The 20,884-nt window shown below is 40.8% G+C and overlaps 1 protein-coding gene across 17 annotated transcripts in view; it reads left to right on the top strand.

Annotated features, from left to right (window-relative positions):
• Positions 1-20,884, top strand: part of NEDD4L (NEDD4 like E3 ubiquitin protein ligase) — a 348,067-nt gene that overhangs the window by 194,430 nt on the left and 132,753 nt on the right. For 6 of the 17 annotated variants that reach the window (XM_007191975.3, XM_007191971.3, XM_007191970.3 and 3 more), the window contains 3 exons: positions 2,165-2,246; positions 5,022-5,060; positions 7,531-7,584. In XM_007191975.3, coding sequence (XP_007192037.1) covers positions 2,165-2,246; positions 5,022-5,060; positions 7,531-7,584 — 175 coding nt within the window. Of the gene's footprint in view, positions 1-2,164; positions 2,247-5,021; positions 5,061-7,530; positions 7,585-10,685; positions 12,500-20,884 lie in introns of those variants that run through there. The other 11 variants (XM_057527340.1, XM_057527334.1, XM_057527337.1 and 8 more) reach the window with 5 other exon arrangements.

The raw sequence follows: 20,884 nt of genomic DNA, 5'->3' as shown, positions 1-20,884 counted from the left end.
ATTGTCCCAGCCTCAGAAACCCCACCCTCAACCCCCAACTGCATGTGTCACTCATTGTGAACTATTCCGGGCATATAAACTGAGGTCAGTAAATGATTAGAGGAAGAATGTGAATGTTCCATTAAAGTGAGTGCCTAGCTCTTTATTGCGGTTATATAATAGGCAGCAATCGTGACAGCCAGGGGGCATGAAAAAAGAGATGGCAGTCAGCAGAGTTTTTTGTCTTCTCTGTAATGTGTGTGTGTGTGTGTGTGTGTGTGTACGAGCGTGCATGCACCTCCATGGCGTACTGGGAGCCTATTGAGATAACAGAGATATCAGGCCGTGAGCTCTTTTTAGCAATAGCTTGGTGGCTGGAGATAGAAAATGGGTTTCTATAACTAGAAAATACTCTTTTCAAATACCATGTAGAACAGTGGTTCTCAGAGTGTGATTCCTGACTCAAGAGCACCAACATCACTGGGCGTTTATTTGAGATGCAAGTTCTACCGTCCCACCCCAGACCTACTAGATCTTTTGTGGGTATTTGGGGTTGGGGCCCGGCAAGCTGTGTTTTAAGTACTCCCGCTCCCAGGCAATTCTGATATGCTCAAGTCTGAGAACCACTGACCTAGAATTATACTCCTGATCCATCACCCAGACCATGGCTCTGATTAGGAAGGTGTTCCTGGGGTCTTTAGACCTACATTAGGTTCTGGTTCTTGATTCATCTTTATTCTGAGGCTGAGGGTGTCCAGATAAGGAGAAGTAGGTGCATCTGGTTAGATGTTCTTTAGTGAAAGAGCATCTGTGGTTTATGGTTAAGTGACAAAGGGTTGACTAATACCTTCTTCTAAACCAGAATGTTAAAAATAAAAATATTTACTCAGAATATAACTGAGAAAATTCTATTGTTTTTTTTGTGTGTTTGTTTAAGGAGATGGTTGTAGCTTCCACTGAGATGCAATTTACAGGTAATAAATACTACACACAGACACCAACAATATTTTTCACTGACTTTTTTTTTTTTTTTCACTGACTTTTGATTTCTGTTTTTTGGATATCAAGTATAGTCCTGTTAGTACTAAACTTTTCATTTTATCACACCATTCTCTTTCCTTAAGAGATTTCACGGCATATTTATTGAGCTATCTAATAAAAACCAATATAGTCTTAAGCATTTTATGATACTCCGTATAATCTTTAGAAATACCCTGGAAGTTGCAAAATAAGGGTTAATAGTCGTGGTGTATAACTACTAAAGGATAACTCTCAAATTGGATAGAAATAAGTCATCCACTATCCATAATTAGATGAGTGAAAATTTGGGGATTGAATACACGAAGGCCCTTCCTATGACTTTAAGAATCTCAAGTGTGAAACAGAAGAACCTGGATCCCAAATTCTTATAGTTTAACTAGATTTGAGCTATCCCAGTGTTAGCAACTCCAGAACGTGTGAGGAGTGGACTTACCAAGCTCTTAGTAGATAATTCACATTAAGTAATCCTTTCAATATACTTCTGGCTAAAAGTTTTCAGTTTCCCAAGGAAATGATAGGAACTCTGGAACTTGTAGTCAGGAAACCTGAAATTTAATCAAGACTTTACTAAAATCTGTAACTTTGGGCAACTCTGTTGACTTACTGGGCTTTAATTTTTTGTGTGTATGTTTTTGTTTTAATCTATAAGATGATATATGTTGACTTAGATGAACAATGCCTGTTTTACCTCTACTGAAAGAAAAATAATTTTTACCAACGTAATGGAAATCAGAATATAAATAAGATGCAAACTAAATTTTCTAGCTAGATTTTACTAGTCTGAACAAATTTTATATGCCTTTTAATAATTTTTCTTGTAATCTTTTCAGAATCTGATTGTGCTTAGGAAAAATACTATGGGAGATTAATTCTTTTGAATTAAGAATAGAGAAGATGATCTTTAAAATTAGAATATGAGTTTGATGTTAGTTTTGCTTTTAAATAAACATCCTTGGTTCTAGGTGATAAAAACTTTCCTCAGTATATTTACCTAGTTATAAGCATGTTAAAAATGTTACTGCTTAGTTTGTGAAATTTACACAAGCTGGCCATTAAGTGATATTTTTGTATTTTCAGTTAGGTTATGGCTACTTTCTTCTTTGTATTTTTAAAATGAAAAGTATAATCCTATTTTTTCTTACAGTGATCCATATGTGAAACTTTCATTGTACGTAGCAGATGAGAATAGAGAACTTGCTTTGGTACAGACAAAAACAATTAAAAAGGTAAGCGTCCATCCTTAATTAAACATCTTTTAAGTCATAATTAAATCTCATTAAATTATGTCTTTGAGCTCTGTAGAAGTTTATATTTTAAGATGGCAATATTTGCATTTTAAGCATCTCTCAGTATGAAATCTACAAATTCAATTCAAACTTTTCAGAGTTAACCCAAGACACCGGTTTTGGCTTTTAGTTAAATGACTATAAAAACAGTATTAAAATATGCATTATTACAAGCAGAAATTTTTTTCCCTGCAAAGAATAAAGCAAAACAAGGACTTTTTCTTGTTGGCTTGTTAGTTTATGAAAAGAAATTTAAAGCAATTTAAAATACATTTAATGAAATGGAGTGGCTTGTGGATTTGGTAGGCACAAAGGGAATGGTTTAACTCAAAACAGGTATTACCAAAGGAAGCAAAATACTTGCTTAGCTACACAAAAACAAATAAAAAATATTAACAATAAAACTGCACATTTGTGTGTGTTTGTGTGTGTGTATGTTTCACTTTTCTAAATTTTACACCCATGATTTCATTAAAGATTTGTTTCCATAATTATACCTTAATTCATCTGTCTCCATATTTTTATATACAGCTATAAAATATACTAAAACATATATTTATATCCATATTTATATCTTAACTCATCTATCTCCATGTTTTTATATACATCTATAAAATATATTAGAACATAGATTTATATCCATAATTATATCTTAATTCATCTATCTCCATGTTTTTGTATATCTATCTATAACATATTAAAACATATATTTACTCCATATTTGGAGCATTTATTGAAGATGCATGTTTTCTATCAGAAGTACTGTTCTTATCTGTGCTTTAGTATTACTTATAGCCTACTATTATTTTTCCCTCCCCACCTTTGCGGGGTAAACAGTCTAACACTCTGTGTGATAAGCAGTTCCTGGAGAGCGTGATGGCTTTTAAAAAATGGTAATTCTCCTGCCGTCGTGCAGACGCCAGGGGTCTGCGGCCAGGTCATTTTGTGTAAGGAAGACACAGCAGTCTAGCGTGTCTTCCACCTGGCATTCGACTGGCACTGCAAATCAGTTTAGCGAACAGGAGCCCGTATTTTGATGAGTGGGGAGGATTCCTGTGAAGGACGGAGGCCATTGTTCCCTGTTGGGCGCTGCCGCTGGTTGAGTTTCCAGCGGGTCGGGAGGCCCGCCTTGCAGGGAAGGCAGTCGGGGACCTGATTGCCTGCCAGACGCGGAGGGAGCAGAGAACCAAAGCCACCAAAGCCACCGAAGCCGGCGATCGGGGATACTGAAATGTGTTTCCTTCCGAGGGGAGGTCCTCCTCCCTCCGCTCCTCGGTAGAGGGTGTCGCTGCGTAGCCGGGCCTGCGCTGTCTGCCTCGCTCGGCAGCCAGCCTCCTGGTTGGTATTTCTGTGCTGCGCCCGGGTTTAGGAACTGTTTTCATCGTCCTCTCCTCGTGGCCGGGTGCCTGGTCCCTCATGCGTGTTGTGGTCTCACCTGTCTGTTTCCTTCCCTCACCTGTCCGTTGCCTCTGCCCCTCTGCATTTCCGTGAAGCTGGGCTCCCGACCGGCTGCAGCCCGTGGCGGACCTGGGCCTGCACCCACCTCTCCCCCTTCCTCCTCCCAGCCCTCTCACTCGTTACCATCCCCGGCTCGATTCACAGCTGGAAGTGTGAAACCCCTTTATTTAGGGTTAAACGCCCCGTTGAGTTGTGGGTGGGGAAATTGCTGATTTTTTTTTTTCTTTAATGCCAGTTCAATGTTGTACAAATTCAGTTTATTTTTTTATGGTGCTTTTGTGTTGCTCTTATTTTGCTGCTGCTTCCTGCACTAGTTTTTAAAGGAAATAGATTGATAAAGACAAATAGCATTCTAACTTTAAAATATCTGTAGTCCTTGGTGAGGTGGTGATTTTTCAGTCTCAAATTTTTACATAGAATTTTTGAGAGATGTGTTTATTTCAGAGTATGATGCATGTCCAAATGCACAAACACACGTGTAAATGTATTCTCCCATAGTATGTTTCATCTTAGTTTCAAAGGCTGTTTGGTAGTCCATCTTTTATCGAAGCTGAGGACAAAAGTATCTTTCCATGTCCTTGTGAGATGTATATTTATATGGATTGATGTGGAGATGGATGGATGGATGGGTGTGGATGGGTAGAGAGGAGAATTGAAGGATAGGTAGATGAATATTTTTAAACCTGGTTATCTGGGGGGAAAGAGTTCACTTTTGGTTTATAACTGGCAGAGTTTTTTCATGTTACATAATCTGATCATCAATATTGTTCTTTATAAAATAGTCTTTAGATTTCAGTTTTTGTATAAATAGGGAACACTGTCACCCTTCTGCCACCTGCTTCATTGCTCTCCAAGACAGATTTGTAGCAGGTTGAGGGAAATAAGCAAAGTTCATTTCCTTCTTGATAGAATAATCATATCAGTGTTAATTTCTTGAAGAATATCTTTGTTTTCACAATGATGGCTCTTTGTAGGTCCCTGACGTTATTCCTTCTGGTTGATAGCATGAAATTTATGGTTTCTTACCTGTGGATCATCTGTTTCATAAATACATCCCATCCCCATCTAGTTTGGTTGATAGAATAGTCTCAGATAATTGACTAAATGCTTCCTTTATTGCCATTTTGAAAATCTCTTAGCTGTTTTTTTACTGGGGGGAAAAGGAAAAGTTGAAGCAACTGTGTGGACTGCATTGTACTAGTAACTGTTAATGTTTCAAAGACTGTAAAATAAATTACAAGATGATTTCTCTTCCAGACGCTGAACCCAAAGTGGAATGAAGAATTTTATTTTAGAGTAAGTTTTTCTTTTTTGGGGGGGGGCGGGTAATAATTGTTATTGATAACTAGATTGATATATTATCACAACAGACTCACATTGAGTGATATCTGTTAAATTTTTATTATGAAATTCCTTTTAAGATGAGAAATGGTTGGGTAGCTTCCTAATGTGCCCCAAATTTTCAAAGACTGTGACTAGTGGTAACAAAATCTGGACTTGTTTCATTTTGGGATGTTTGAGGGAAACAAAAAGAAAGTTAACCAAATAGCATATTTTAGCTTTTCTATGCAAGTTTTTCTTTAAAAAAAAAAGGAAGGTAAAATATAATTAAAACAAGAGCTTAATTATTTCTATGAGACACGAACCCAGTAGAAGCAACATGATTAAAAAGAAGCCTAAAGGTTGCCAATCATGTTCCAATTAGGAAGGAAAATTTTTACAATTCAGAGATTCAGTGTGAGTGTATGTGTGTAATATAAAACTACTTCTGGAGTTTAAATATCACCAAATTAGGTAAATTTCCTCAACCTTTTATATTTAATATCTAGAAGAGCTATGTGTAGAAAGACTGAAGTCTGTGAATTAATGGAGACTACTATTCAGTGAGTTTTTGCAGTTGCTTTTTTTTGTACTGAAATTTTGAAAATATTAAGCTGCTCAGGTATTTAATGCAAAAGAGGGGTTTTTTCTCTTCAGGATGAATTAATTTTTATCATCTGTATAGTTGTGATATTAAAAACTACTCTACTTCCAGAAATGCTCTAAATAAGATCTTCTGATTCGTGTAGCTTCCCAAAGAACAATATTACCATTAGACTCGTTATAATTGGTCCTGATTTCTTCCTTTCAGTCACAATGGTATCTTATGTGCTCCGAACTTAGATCGCTATATACGACATCTGTTTTCTATTATGTTCAGAGCTAAAATATGGCATTGATATTTTAATACTTGGTGAGATCCTATGTGTAGCTTCTACCAGATGTATTTTAAATTACTTCATGAAGGACTGAAAAAGTAATGGGGGCAGATAGATATTATTGGCCCGTAGCTAACTCTCAGATACAGCTTTCCACTTGTAATACTCCAAATTACTTAGACTTCTTTCAGTTTAACACCTTGGCCACATTTCTGTAAATTTTAGTACATCCAAGGTTTTTTTCAGCTTATATTAGCTCTAAACATATGTAAACTCGATTTTTTTGGTGGGGCATTTAAAAAAACATTTTTGTTGTATTCATTGCACAAATCTTTATTGAGTGCTTACTATATGCCAGCTTCTGCAACGGCCTGTGGACGCACTGGTCAGCAGTACAACCCTTCACTGAGCTTTCAAACAGACACTAAGCCCCCTGCCCACCTGCCTGCTCCATCACTAGGCTAAGAGCAAGCCAAGGGGTCAGAAGCACAAGTCGTGTTCTCTGTACCATCAAATGTTATTTCATTCCCTTCTCCCTCCCTCTACTTAGTGATGGTAGACCTGGGTCCTACCACTTACATCCTTTCCAACCCTGGAGAAGCCCCCCCAAAGACTCACACTCCCCACAGCCTCCTCATCTCTCACTAGGAGAGAGGAATCCTCACTTGGTAAGGTTGTTTTCCAGGATTTACGTACAATGATAGAAATGAGAACGCTTCCCACCATGTCCCACACGTGGTTGGTCCTTAACTAAATGATATTGAATACTTGAGTCTGAAGGATGATTTCTGCTATTTCAGTGAGGTTTGGGTAAAGAGACAGAAAGAAGCAAAAAGACATCGAAAGCCCAGTAGCTCTGACATTGACCCCACAGTTGCTGGAAGAGGGGCTATCTTTTATTTCTTTGTCTCTCTAATGGCTCGAACCAGGGGCTCTGGAGACTCGCAGGCCAGACCTGGTGGGGCTCCTGGTTGCCCTGCATAACCAGCTCCTGGGCCAGTTACTTGCCCCTGCTGGGCTCAGCTCCTCATTTGTAAAATTGGGGAGACAGTTATACATCATAGGGCTGCTTTGAGAATAAATGAGATCATGTGTTTTTGATATTTAATAAAGGAGATAGTGCCTAAAAAGTACGCACACAATGGTAAAGAGCCGCTTTTTACTATTTTCTTCATTATTTTTTATGACTGCTTTTATTATTAGGCCTAAGAAATTTCCTCAGGCATAGACCTTTGTGAGGATGTAGCCTTTGGTGTACAGGCACGAGGATGCCTTTTTAGGGGAGATTTAGCAACTGTTAAAAACTACTTAGAATTATCCTTTCTTATGTTGGAAAAGCAGCTTAAAATTAAGCGTTTTATTCTTTTGATATGTCTAAATATTAGGCGTAGAATAATAATAGAAATCAATAATAGAAAACTTGATTTAGTTGATGAAAGAGCAGGTTAATTGTTTATATTACACAGTTGATTTGGGTGTGTTATAAAGCATTTTATTCTTTCAGTCTCTTATTTCATTCCTTGAATTATTTCTGCCCATTTAAAAAATATTATTTCTGTCCCTCATAGGTAAACCCATCTAATCACAGACTCTTGTTTGAAGTATTTGATGAAAACAGACTGGTAAGTGGGTCCCAATTTTTCATTTTTGCTTCATTTTTTCAAAAACTGAATTTTTAGAGCAACATCTTTTAAAAACCTGTATTTATGTTGTACTTCTGCCAGTATACATGTTCCTCAATAAGACCATTTTTGTCCCATTCCTAGTTTAATGTTCATAATTCAAACATTTTGATATGGGTAGGACAGTTTATTTGTATATGTGTATGTTTGTATCGTCGTTAATATTTGTGAAAGTCACACTGGTGATTTATCAAACCATGTATGCTTACACTCTGCTTCTGGGGATACAAACGATATGCAAATCTGTCGCCGCCATTACTCATGTAAATGAACCTTTCAGGGTTTTTATGTATAAGCCAGACCATGTGATTGTGACATGTTCAATAATGAATCTCTTTGGGAAAACAAAAATCTAATTAAGAGTATATAGCAAAAAGTAAATCTGTATTTAGGAGGTAAAATTAAGCTGTTTTTTTAAAAGTGGTACTTTCTCGAGGGAAATTCATAGATAGTAACTTCAAAGAACCAGAAATATGCCTGAGGCATAAAACTGGTACATACATTTTATATAGATTGATAGGTAAGTAGGTATATATATGTGTATGTATGTAACTGATACAACTTACATTTCATTTTAGAAATGGAGTTTCAGAAGCAAATCTGGCTTAAAGCACTTTGCCAGATTTAACTCCCTAGAATATATACATCAAATACCTATGAGCCAAGTGTTCCAACTATGAAAATGAATATTATTATGATATGTATAAGCTTTTAAGTTAGTCTCAGAAGGGGTATTATAACTCAGTGGAGTCAGTTGTACTCAAATTTGCTTTCCCTGAAACTTATGTACAGTCGTCCCTCAGTATCCATGGGGGGATTGGTTCCACGACCCCTGCAGATACCAAAATCCAAGGATGCTGAAGTCTCTAATATAAAATGGTGAAATATTTGCATGTAACCTAAGCACATTCTCCTGTATACTTGAACTTTATCTCTAGATTACTTATGATACCCAATACAATGTAAATGCTATGTAAATAGTTGCCTGTATGAGGCAAATTCAAGTTTTACTTTTTGGAACTTGCTGGAATTTTTTTCTCCTGAATATTTTTGATTCGAGTTGGTTGAATCCATGAATGCGGAACCCGCGGATACGGAGGCTCCAACCGTATATTACTTGCTTAAAAGAAATGTTCTTATGGACCCTTCTTTCTGCAGAATTCAACTGAAACTTACAAGTGTTTGAATAGCTTGAGTTTAATAGAATATTTGATCTGGAGGAGCCTTCTAATGTTAACTCATTTAATTCTCTGTCCTTGCAAATGAAGAAAGAGAACTGAGGTCTAGAGCCCTTATGTAATTATGTAACTGCTGGTCTCCTAAGTCTCAGGCCAGTGGTGGTGAATAGCCAGGCCTTTAACCCTTAGGGAACTTGGGAGTATATTTGATCTTCTATGCCTTGTGTTACTCTCCAAATTAGAAAGCCAACAGATGCTGGCCCACCATCCTGCTAGCTTTTCTATTAAAATATATGGATTCTCGGTGGTTGCATTGAACTGGACATTTTGTACCTTAGGTGATACTTAGTAGTACTCAGTAGCTAAAATCACTTTTGCTTTGTGTATGAAGTTATTTTCTTGTTAAATCGAATGAGAAATTCTGCTTGAGGGTGCAGTTCTTAGCACTCCATCTTTCATCCAGCAAACACTGAATTCAGCAATGTTCAGCAGAGTAACAGTAAGTCCCTGGAGACACAGATGCAGCCACAAGACTAATCCTTACTCTCTCATTTATTGAGTATAATAACACTTCAAGGTGAAGAAATGGTCAACTTTGAGGAAAAATTGCCTCTTGTCAGATGGGCTTTAACTCATTATTTTTCTTCTATTAAAGGAAATTCACTGTAAAAATTTTGTTTTCCAATATCTAAAAGAATGACTGTTGTTGAGATGACCTTGCCATGAGCCCTAAACTATACTTCTAAGCCCAAAAGGGCTTTGAATGAATGCAGAGCTCTAAGAAATCCCATTTGAATACAAACTTTATCTGAAAAATGGTGTTTTATGTACCTAGCTTTGCCCCAGGCCATCTGCAGTGTTGTTACTATGCAGTGAATGCTGCTGGCAGTGGTTTTTTCTTTGTTGGCTATTAACCCAGCTAAGACTATACGTGACCGACCGTAGTGGTGCTAGGCAGTTTTCGCATTAAATAAACTGGCTTCCATTTCTCTCATAGAGATCATTTTTGGCATTTAAAACACATGCCTTTAGAAAACAGATTTGGATGTATGTAAACACAGGTTAATCCTCCACACCCTGGACTCCAGAGCTGTTGACACAGTCATGCTTTGCAGATTTTAAAATAAACTTTTTGTCACTCTTTGCAGCTTGGTATTCCGCCCCCCTCCCCCTATTTTTTACTCCCTCCTAAATAAACCTCTTTGTTAAATAACTGATGTTTCTGGATCATGGAAAAGAGTATGTTTAAAACACACAGAATATATTCCAAGTAAGCTACAAATCCGATGACAGCTTTTTGAACGTGGACTTTCACTTTTATTGCTTAGGTCCTTTTTGGCCCTTCAAAAACAGCAAGATTCTATGTTTGTATCCCAACTGGGGTGATAATGCTGACTTCTTACCGGAAAACAGGCAGCTCCAGGCAGCCTTTTTTCTGCATGGTATTTAAGTTAATTTATTACCGAAACCACATGCCCACCCTTCTTCAACTTTCCTTCCCCTTTTTTTCGGGGGAGTGGTGGTGGCGCGAGGGTGGTGGTTTTTTCTCCTGTCTGGCATAGGGGAGAGAATGTTTTCTCCAGCTGAGCTCCTTTCCTCTGGTACCACCATGTCTGAGAATCATATTATGTATGAGATTGCGTCTCCCCCCCCAATCTTTTAAATGAAAAACGTTGTAGTAGCCAGAGGCAGGCCTTAACTGGCAGTGTTGTGAGTTGTACCCCCCTCCATTTAGCTATTTTGTTACTTGTAGATCATGGTTTAATTATTTAGTGTTAAAGCGACACTTATCCTGTGGGGTGTGTAATCGTATTTATAGTACATTTTATTAGTTTGCATTCCATCATGGTAGTGTGGTGACATCATAAGTAACAGGGGAGCATAACATCCGATTGCTCGTGAAAGAGTCTTCCAGCGGCCACGGCATTTTTACTTGTCATTATCCGGTTCGGTGGGAAAGGTGGTTGGGGAAGTGGGCGGATATACTGCGTGTGCTTCTGTGTTGGACGCCAGGTCTCTCTCTCACATTGGTTAGAGAGAGTCCCGGTGCCCTGCTTGGTTCGGAAAGAACTGTCCGGTGAGCGCCGTGCAGTTAGATTTATAGCAGCATGGCTCGGAGTGTGTTTGCTGCCTTAGTCAGCTGTGAGAGCTCCCTGCTGGGGCCACTCCTGTCTGATGGAAAAGCAGCAGCTGGGAAGGTGCTGTTTCAGGCTCTTGCTGTTTAAAAAAAAAAAAAAAAATTGAGAGCGAGAGGGGGGAAAACTCCACTAAGTCCACAAGCTGGCATTGGAGGGGGAGACCGCAGTCATGTGGTTCTGGCCATCCTACCCTCTGTCACAGTGTGGATGAGAGCTTTTTGCTCTTATCCAATCATGCCTGGAATGCCGCTTGCCACTTGGGTTATTTCTGCTATCTGTCGCTCTTGGTGCCGCAGTACTAACGGTTTGGCAGATGGGACACTTTTTCTTGGAGTTTGTGTCTTTGGTTTTTGACTTCTGGCAGCACCAGGCTTCTTGTTGACGCTCGTCCTCTCCCTCCCTGGCCCTCTGGGCACCATGGCCCATCGGCTTCGGTTTCATTTTGGCTCAGGTCGCAGCAACACAGCCCCCGAATCAGAGATCCTAGACCAGGAGAGAGAAGACGACTTTTTCATGGCATTCCACACGCTCCCGCGGCGGAGCGGCCCTCACCCCTTCACCCCGAATGGAGCAGAGGACGGCGGAGGCGGCCTGCAGGGAGGCGTGGGCGCGCTCAAGCGCAGCACGTCCATGTTCATCCCGCAGCTCCTGAGCCCCTTCGACGCGCGGCCCACCCGGAGCTCGTCCGTGCAGATCTCGCTGCAGCGGAAGGCGGCCGACGGGGCCCCTGACGGGTGCGGGCCGCCCGAGGGCCTGGACGGCGACGCGGGCTCGGCACCTTGGGGCGGCTGTCCGGAGCCCCCGGAGCCCGAGAGTCCCGAGAGCTCCCCTCCCAGAGCGGCGAGGGCTCCGGGCCCACAGGTCAACGGTATGTGTGGCCGCCAAGTGCCGGGCCCTGTAGCCCCCGACGGCCTCGAGGAGGCCGAGCCCTCGTTCGTCGGGGGCCGGGAGGGCGGCGGCGGGCTCCGCATCCAGCACCGCGCCTCCAGCGCAGACGTGCGACAGGTGAGGCTGACGCCCTTCGGGGCCGACGGCCAGAGCGGCCCATCGGCGCCGGAGCCCAGGCGCTGGTCCCTGCAGCATGTTCCAGATGCTTCTGGAAGTTCCGGGAAGCGGTGCTTTGTCTTCCAGTTGCAGCAGCCGCAAGCAGGCGCGCCAGGGCTGGCCGGTGACTTCAACTTCGGGTTCACTGGCACCAAAGGGGACAGGTTGGTGAGGTATCCCCGCATTCGGCTGGAGAGGAGCACTTCGTACCCCACGCAGCCCCGGGCCGAGCGGGGCAGCCCCACGGAAGAGCGCGGCCACCCGGGCCACCCGCAGACGCCACCTCGGGGCCGCAGGGTGGCTCCCGAAATCCACAGGACCAACTCCGTGGAAAGGACGCCACAGGGTCAGGGCTGCACCTTTAAGATCAGGCAAGATCAAAATGCGGGGCAGCAGCATTTCAGAATTCTTGTGACTCGGGGGCCAGAGGAAGCTCCTCCGAGTCCCGAGGAGAATAACGCCGCCAGCCCTGGTTCCACGGGAGCCTGCGCCTCGGTAAGTGAGCGTGCGTTTCCATGTGACGGCCGGTTGGTAGGGACTGATTCAAGCCCAGCAAGCTTATTCTCCAGTGTAATTAAAATAAACTCCATCCTCCTCCCTCCTGGGAGTTTCCCTGCTTCGGGTCAGTGTAACTTAATGTTTGGCCGCGTTCTGGGACCATGATTTGTGGTCCAGCCTTTGGTAGAGGTCCATGAAACTAACTAGCGTTTTAGAAAATATCCTCAAAGTCGAATCACTCTGTTTTGAAAAATCCAGACAACCCCTTCCCCCCCCCCCTTTCATCCCTTCTGAATAAAAGAATTTTTTAAATGTATTACTTTTAAGTTAATCTGCAGTGCCCCAACGTGTTGACGTTGGAAATGCATTTAAAAACTGCTTGCAGATACAGCCTTTAAAAAATAATCAGTTCTAATGAAGGTGAGAGAATCTCACGTTAAACTTGTCTAGTTTCTTAATAATTCAGTGTTATGTCAAGTTGGACCAGTTCTTCCTAATGGCCTTTAGCTGTAGAGGGCCAGCCCTTGTTATATAATGTATTGTCTTTGGTTTTTTGTCCCATTAAGTAATACTGAACAAACATAGTCACACTCGTGGGACACGAGGAAATGTGTTTTTGAAGCAGATTGGCTTATGGGCCAAGGCAAGGCGAAACTGATTGGGGACTTGTTAATGATCAGATTGCACAGCCCTGCAATTTAACACTGCCCACTTGAGTGTCTAAGCTGGACTGCTGTATATAGAATAGTAAGTGCCCTGTCTCCAGCTGTGGAAACAGACGCCCTGCAACAGATTTTGGCCTTTATTGCGCCTGTGTTCTTGCTCTCTCCCTTTCAGTGAAATGGAGCACAGAAAGACAGCTGCTAACTCCACCAAGGCAAATGATGACTGCAGCTTTCATAGTTTGTCGTGGGATGAAAAGTTTCATCAGTTAGCTTTCTTTTACTAATAGTCCCTAGCCACTGAGTGCTTTTTTTTTAAAGGACAAGCTCCTTATATTTTGAATTGGGTTTTTTTCCTTGAATTTCCTGTGATGGCTGGTTTTGAGGATACAACAATGAATGTCTAGGAGACTTTTTGTTTGGGTTTCAGTTGTGAATGGTGACTTTCCAAAGTGGATGACTGAGTATGACTGTGGAATCGTATCGTCTTTTGTGTTGAGAAATATTTTGGGCCATTTGAGTAAATTTTATCACTGCTCCGTCATTGGTTTTCACCATTTTGAAAGCGTAATCAGGTGCTAAATGCAAATATTATGTTTTTCTTGGTGCTTTATAACTGTTTCTTCTTCTTTTCCCTTCTATAAACCCTTTTATTATCTCTAGCCCTTTTATTAGGAAATATCTGAGTGCATTGTCTTAGTCTGAACCAATACCGTTTTTATACAGTGGTACAAATTTCAATAAAATTTTGATAATAGCTTCTATCCTTCAACTCAAGAAAGTACCATCACAACAGGTGTAGGCTTCAATGGGCAGCACAGTTCCATGCTGAATTTGGACCACCTACCACGTGAAGATTGACGAAATGCATTCCCTAAAGTTTTGACAACTGTTCAGTTATCAGAATTTAAATCATTTGCAGTTAGATGTTGAGGACAAACGGATTTATATAATTCCAGTCTCATTTGGCTTGAAGTTTCTCATGTGATTAAAAAACAAATAGAACATTCCAATTTACATGCAAGGACCGCTCTAATTTGCGAGGGCTATTAGAGTGGAAAATAAATTTCTTCAAATTTGGAAATGCAAGTTCTAGAATAAAGAGCTTTTCTTGGAAAGTAAGTTCCATTTGTGCACAGTAGTTTTTATTTTCGTATTTGTATTTTTGTACACTTACAGAAATTTGTAAATGGTTGGTAGGAAGCTGGTTTTCTTTTAAGCGAAAACTTGTTTCTTCAAGAAGCAGAAACAAAACTTGTCTCATAACAAAACCGTCTGTTCCATTCAACACTTTGTACGTGTTTCATATGGGCAGGGGTGTTAAGTGTAGACAGCAGCTGCCACAGCCTTATTTATCTTGAAGGAAAACATTCACTTGGGCGTCTACAGTCTGGCTGCCACCAAGCTTTTTTGACGTTTCAAATATCTTCTGCTTTGGACAGAAGGGCATTTCATTATTAGTTTACGTGATAAATCGATTACAGTCTGGTTTTTGACTGATGTCAAAAATCTTTCTCGGAGAAAACCGTTCAAGATTCCTTTTGCGAATGTGTTCATATGTCGTGATCTATGCCTTAGACCTTATTACAAGGTTACCTTGTTGAGAAATTTTCTCTGTCTGTGCCTCCCAAACATCCTGTCATGACTGTCGTGAATAAATCTAAAATGCAATGTGGCCTAAAAAATGCTGATCAGATTCCTGGGACCCCATGTGATCGTTGATTTTCTACCTGGTCTGACACCTCTGTAAAGTAGAATTGGTTTTTAGAGTTATCAGTTATAATCAGCTGTAATATTTCAGAATTCTTACAACTCATCAGTTCAGTTTGTAGCATTTTAATGGTCATTTACGAATAATTTAGTTATTTTCTTAAATTAGTTTTTTGGGTTCCTTGGTTTGGTTATGAGCTTCTTAACTGCATGACAGTTATTCTGAGGAAGTGGGATCACTGTTTACCAGGCGTTTGTGTCCCCTTTCACCATGCTGTCATGCCGGTTTTCTAATCCCACATTACACTGAGTCCTTGGAAAGTTTCTGGGACTATCTCAGTTTCTTGCTGATACAAAATTCATAATGTAAACAGAGTTAGAAGGGCCCACAGCGGGGACAAAAACACGTATTCTGACACCTACTACGTACACTACAGGGAAGGAGTGTTCCTTCTTTCCTTCATCCCAGGTTCTCTGAATTTTCCTCGTGCCCTCTCCATGGACTTACACTTCCCAGAAGTAGCATGGTAGTCTTCTGTGATTAAAAATCCATTTTACTGAACGACAAAGGAATACCCAAACTATTTTTGTTTGGGGGGGAATTTTAGTTTGAATCTCTTTCAGAGAAGGTGATTTGACTATACAGAACGATTTTTACATTAGTATTAGTTGTTGTCTCTTTTTTACCTTAAAAAATAACTCTAGGAAAGTAGGTATAAACCACCCCTTTATTTAAAAGCACCACCACAGCAATGCAGTGGATAAAAAAAGCTAGTATTCCTTCCATTGACTTGGTCTCTGAATGGATTCTGTAAACTTTTTCTTCTTGGCTATCTCTCTTAATGTGGTTCTATACGGGCACATTCCAATATTATGGAACTTGAAATTTCGACTTAGACGGATATTTTGAAAAGTGTAGGTGGTGACATCAGTAGGTGTGTATACACACAAACACATAGGGCTTGCAGGTGACAACTCACATCTCTGAAGCACTTCACAATTTGAAGAGTGCCTGCCTTTCTTTCACTTAGTCTGTATAACCATCCCACTGTCTCACTCAACCTTCCCAACCATCATGTGAAATGGTGTTATTTTACTGTTTCCAACCAAGGTATGTGATACTATCATTAGGTGTGATAACTAATGACAGTATCACATCTATCATTTTGCGTATGTACAGAATAGGAATTTTAAAAATACGTATATCTTTGCACAGTTTAGAAGCCTGTGTAGCCAAAATGCAGGTTAATGCTTTCTGTGATGTGACGTCTTAATGCTGAGAATTTTGGAGATGGCCACTCCATTTGGTGCCTTGGAGCACGGGCCTCATGGGCTGGACTGTGCAGATTCCTGACGTGTCCCGGGGGAGTGACTCCCTCTCTGCGTGTCCTCTCTCGTCAGCGAAAGAGGAGGCTAAAAACGTCCAACTCACAGGTTTACGGTGAGGTTTAAATGAGGTGTTATGTGGTTTTTTCCCTTCTTACCCAGGTCTCTGTAATGTACAAATCGTTCTCCAAGGAAGGTAATTAGGTTAACTGTGAACAGTCGGGTTTTGATCACAGGGTATTAGACACAGGGCAACATGAATTTAAGGCATACCTGGAAATGTTTACTTTAGTAACGGACTTTGATCTCCTTTCTGCTGTCATCTCATCTTTCCTGAGTATTTGCCCCTTGGATAATCAGTATCACAGAGCCTTAACGTTGCCCTGCGATGATGCAGTCCTTGAAAAGACTTCCATTAATTCGTGAGCTGTGCGTTGTAGAACAGGACCTTTAGTTGTATTTGCGCTATTGAATTTTGAAACTTACAAATAGTTATTTCTGCTGACATTTCCAACATGTTATTTGTTTACCATGCCATTTTGGTTATATAGATAAACACACACACACACATATATATATATTTTTTTTTCCATGCCATGTTTCCAGTTGTTTACTTTTCCTTTTTATGGGCTGTAGCTTTTGAGCAGCAATCTAATGTTATCTGTACAAAATTTTCACGTTATGTGGTTTACAAATGAGGACAGAGTTTGGGAATAGGCCTTATTAGATACTGACTTTTAGAGGGTTTTCATAAATGCTGCAGCTGCTTCTCTTGGCTAAGCTTGGAGGCAGAGTTCCTTGGCACTGAAATAAAACTACAATTTTATAACATGTGCTAATAAGAAAATTGTTATCTCTACATAAAAGTTTGCAATACCAGAAGAAATTTACTCCATGTAAGAATTATCTTAAATTTAATAAATGTTGGCTGTCTCTGTATAGTTGATGGTTTAAAATTAATTGAGGCTAATCTAAATGGTAGTCTATAAGCAGATTTTTTAATAAAACGAATTAACTGCATATTATTACTGGTGAGATAGATTAATGGCTAAATATATTGACCTTTTTTATCTCCTAATGATACTACCAAGACATTTGCAAAAATGAGGAAAAAGCTGGAAATTCATGGAAGGTGTTGAAATTGTTGATTGAATGCTCGAATACCAGAATATCTAAGTTTCCACTCTAAATGCCAAAAGAAGCTCGGGAAACCCAATCCAGAATTGGCTGGTGATTATTGAGAGGTTTAGTATCCTGTCTGCGATCATCCAGTTCCCTTGATTCATACCCGGCAGCATAATATTCCATGGCCTACACAAGAGAGGACGCCAAGACAGTCCACCCACGATGTAGACCCAGCTCCAGTTTAAAGATGAAAAAGGCCTAAAAGGATAGAGTGTTGAAAATATTAGCTAAACTATGTATTGCAAGAGCTTGGTGATTTTTCTGGTAGATGGAGATTATGGAAAGATTTTTAGAAATTATCTTGACTCAGTAGGCATCACGGATGTATGATGTTCCCAGTGGGTTTTCCTTTTTAAATCTCTTGTTTACTTATTTATTTTTTGTGCTACAGCTTACTTGGGCAAACGGGGATGCAGAGGGAATATAAGAAAGTCAGTCAGTGAAACAGGTGGCCTGCATGAGTGGGCCTGAATGAAGCTGTCAGTGTCCTGCCTGTTTTGTGCCGTGTCCTGAATTGACACCTCGGTGGTCTCTAGGCATCACCACGTTTTAACAGGAAGTTTAGCTTTCAGGGAGGAGGATGAAGTAGATTGAATTTCAGGAAGCCTGCTTTTTAATCCCTGATCATTTTAGAACCAAGGACTGTTCTGACACTTTTGAATAGAGTGCTTCATGTGAAGGGAGAGGTCATAAAATGAAATCAAAGTATCATAAATTGAGTTGGAAGGGACCCTGCCTGCCTTCTCTGGGTTGACTGTTGTGGCCACACTTAATGTTCAAATACTTTGTATTGGTTCCTTTAGGTGGCTGCCCCAACTACCTATTCTTTGAAAAACTCCGTGTTTATTTTAGTGTTAGGTATTGTTCCCTGTACTTGGTAAGCAGAAAGTGAGGAAATTCCTCCAGGGGGGAAAAGACCAGTGCTTCCCCAAGCAGATCTGCCTTTCAGAATTTACACAGCCTTCTTTTGGGACTTAATTTGGGACTTAATTTTTATACATCAAGGTAAGTCAGGTGGCATTTACTTCCCTCATATAATAACTCTGAGGAATCTGCTTTCAATCCGTCATCTTTTATTACGTTGTTTACCTCTTTCTGGGGGACTGGGATGGGGTAGGGAACGTTATCATGTTACATATTTGATGATTCAAGTAGTTTGATAGATTTACAGTTTCCCTTTCCTACTCTGTGGGTCAATCCAGAACTGACAGACTTTTAAAATATATTTAATGACCCACATATGTCATAACTCATCCACTTCCTTGAGAGACTTTTTAAAGCTTCATAATCATGCTTGTTGAGGTTTTTTTTTTTTTTCATTTTCTTTTAAAATACACGACTGGGTATTTGACTCTTCAAGGAGGACAAAAAAGCTGCTGTGGTCCAGTTGTTTAAAAATTGAGTTGAATAGAAGAGCTGAGGTGGAATAGAGATACTGAAACACGTATACTAAGCTCCAACCAGAGAACCTAGCACTTCTTCAAAGCGGGGAGTTTTTCAGGCCAGGAGTTCTGTTGTAGGACTAACAGCTTTCTTTAACTTTCCTAAGGAGTTGGGCTGAGTTAAGCACTGCATGCTAACAGCCTGGCTCTTGGTTCTTTATTATCTCTCTCATGAGTAAAAGTGCCTTAAGCTTAGTATGTATTCATTATGTACTTACCAATTATGCTTCTCCACTTGAAGAAAGAGATACTAAATTGTAGTGTAACTTTAAACATTTTAATGCAATTTTAATATTTAAGTTTATTTAATCTCTTATAGTAGAAGCTGTTTTTTAAAATCCTGATATAATATTCTCCACGTTAGCGTATATTGTGAGGATGCCCAGATGTTGCAGCAAAGGACAAAGCAGTGAAAATAGTTTTATATAAACACAGCGTGCCTAAGGGCCTGCCTGCACCCTAGGGTGAAATTATACTAGCAAGAGATGCTCCTGTATTCTGCAATGTGGCACTCTTCTCCGACGTATGTATGCAGGAGCCATTTTTTATCTTACATTCGTAAACTTAAAGAGCTGTGAGCTTCCTTAGGAATTATGTAGACCAGTTCCTTTCCAGTTTAAAGATGAGGAAACGGAGGGCATTATTTTCACACTTACAGAGAATATTCTTTTTATCTCACAAGTGTGCAATAATTATTTTTGAATATACAGCATGGGAAGCGCTGTCAGCAACCTGTCACCCGCTGCCTTTGCTGGGTATCAGCACTTGCACGGTGCCCGTTCTCGTGAAATCAGTGCTTCTGCTGGATATGCGTGCCTCATCGGAGCTGTCCTGTGCCCTGAACACAGAAAGTTCTATCGACACAAACCAGGTTTCCCAACCTTTTATATTCCAGCATTAAGGCATGCTTACACACAGGACAGGATACCGTGGGTCATGATGGACAGGAGTGATGTCATGCAAGGGGAAGATTGGAACCGGATCCGGAAAGATGACTAGGATTTGTCCTAGTGGGTCAGTGGGAGGGGACCGTGTTTTGAAAGACTGAAGGTAGAAACCACCAGCGATGTGGTTTCTATATTTGCCCAAGAATTTCCTTGATCGTGATTAGCAGGTTTCAACAAATTGTTTTTTCATGTGAAATGTTGCTGAAGAATTTGGGGGTATGGTTATTGGCATGAATAATTCCTTTCTTTCCCATCAAATGTGGAGTTGAATGAATTCCTTCCTTGCCTGCCTGCCTGCCTTCCACAGAGCTATTCTTTGAGCACCTGCTGGGAGAGTAGGAGGACCAGCGTGGAGGTGAACGTGGCTAAAATGGGCGCAGTGGGACGGGATGTGTAGGCTTTGAAGCTGGTGGTGATGGAGCGGGTACGGCACGGAGGGAGAAGGCTTCTGTGAGGATGCGAGGCTGGCAGGCCACAGAAGGCAGTGAGCACAGGAGGGATGGACGTGATCCCACTTACATCGTCACAGCCCACACTGGCTCCTGTACGGGGACTGCAGAGTAGGAAGAGGGAGGCCACAGTACTCGTAAATGTCACCTTCGAGGGTGGCAGAGCCTGAGCCCTGGCCTTGGCTCTTGTCCCCGTTCCACACATTTATTCTTCCAGCTCCTAGGAACAGTCATCACTTTTCTCAGGAGTTAGTCTAACCTCAATTCTTAGACTGTCAAACCTTAGTACTTAGACTGTCATGTTCATGTTGCAGTGCCTAGAAAATGGGAAGCCTTTATTCTCCTTAAGCAAGTGTTATTTCAAGATGCTTTCTGCTGCCTGTGTCATGGCAGGATGTGGGTGGATTTATTTTTGCAGGTTTGCACCAGGGAGTCTGCTTCTGATTTGCAGATTGCATTTATTATAGGGCATATTGTCCATTGATGAATAATGTGTGGGCTACAAAGCAGATATGCAGCTTTTAAAATAGCTCATTTATTCTGCAAGCCTCACCTCCAGAGACAGGCAGTCCCTTCAGAAGTGGCGTCCGGGAGCAGGGGTTTCTGCGTCTTTTCCCCCGATTCCTGAGGTCATTGTTTTTGCCCTCTGGTTCACCGTGTG

Source organism: Balaenoptera acutorostrata, chromosome 13 (genome assembly GCF_949987535.1).
Source record: "Balaenoptera acutorostrata chromosome 13, mBalAcu1.1, whole genome shotgun sequence".
NCBI classification, from domain to species: domain Eukaryota; kingdom Metazoa; phylum Chordata; class Mammalia; order Artiodactyla; family Balaenopteridae; genus Balaenoptera; species Balaenoptera acutorostrata.
Note: the sequence above shows the minus strand (reverse complement) of the source record. Positions and strands in the feature narration are given on the sequence as shown.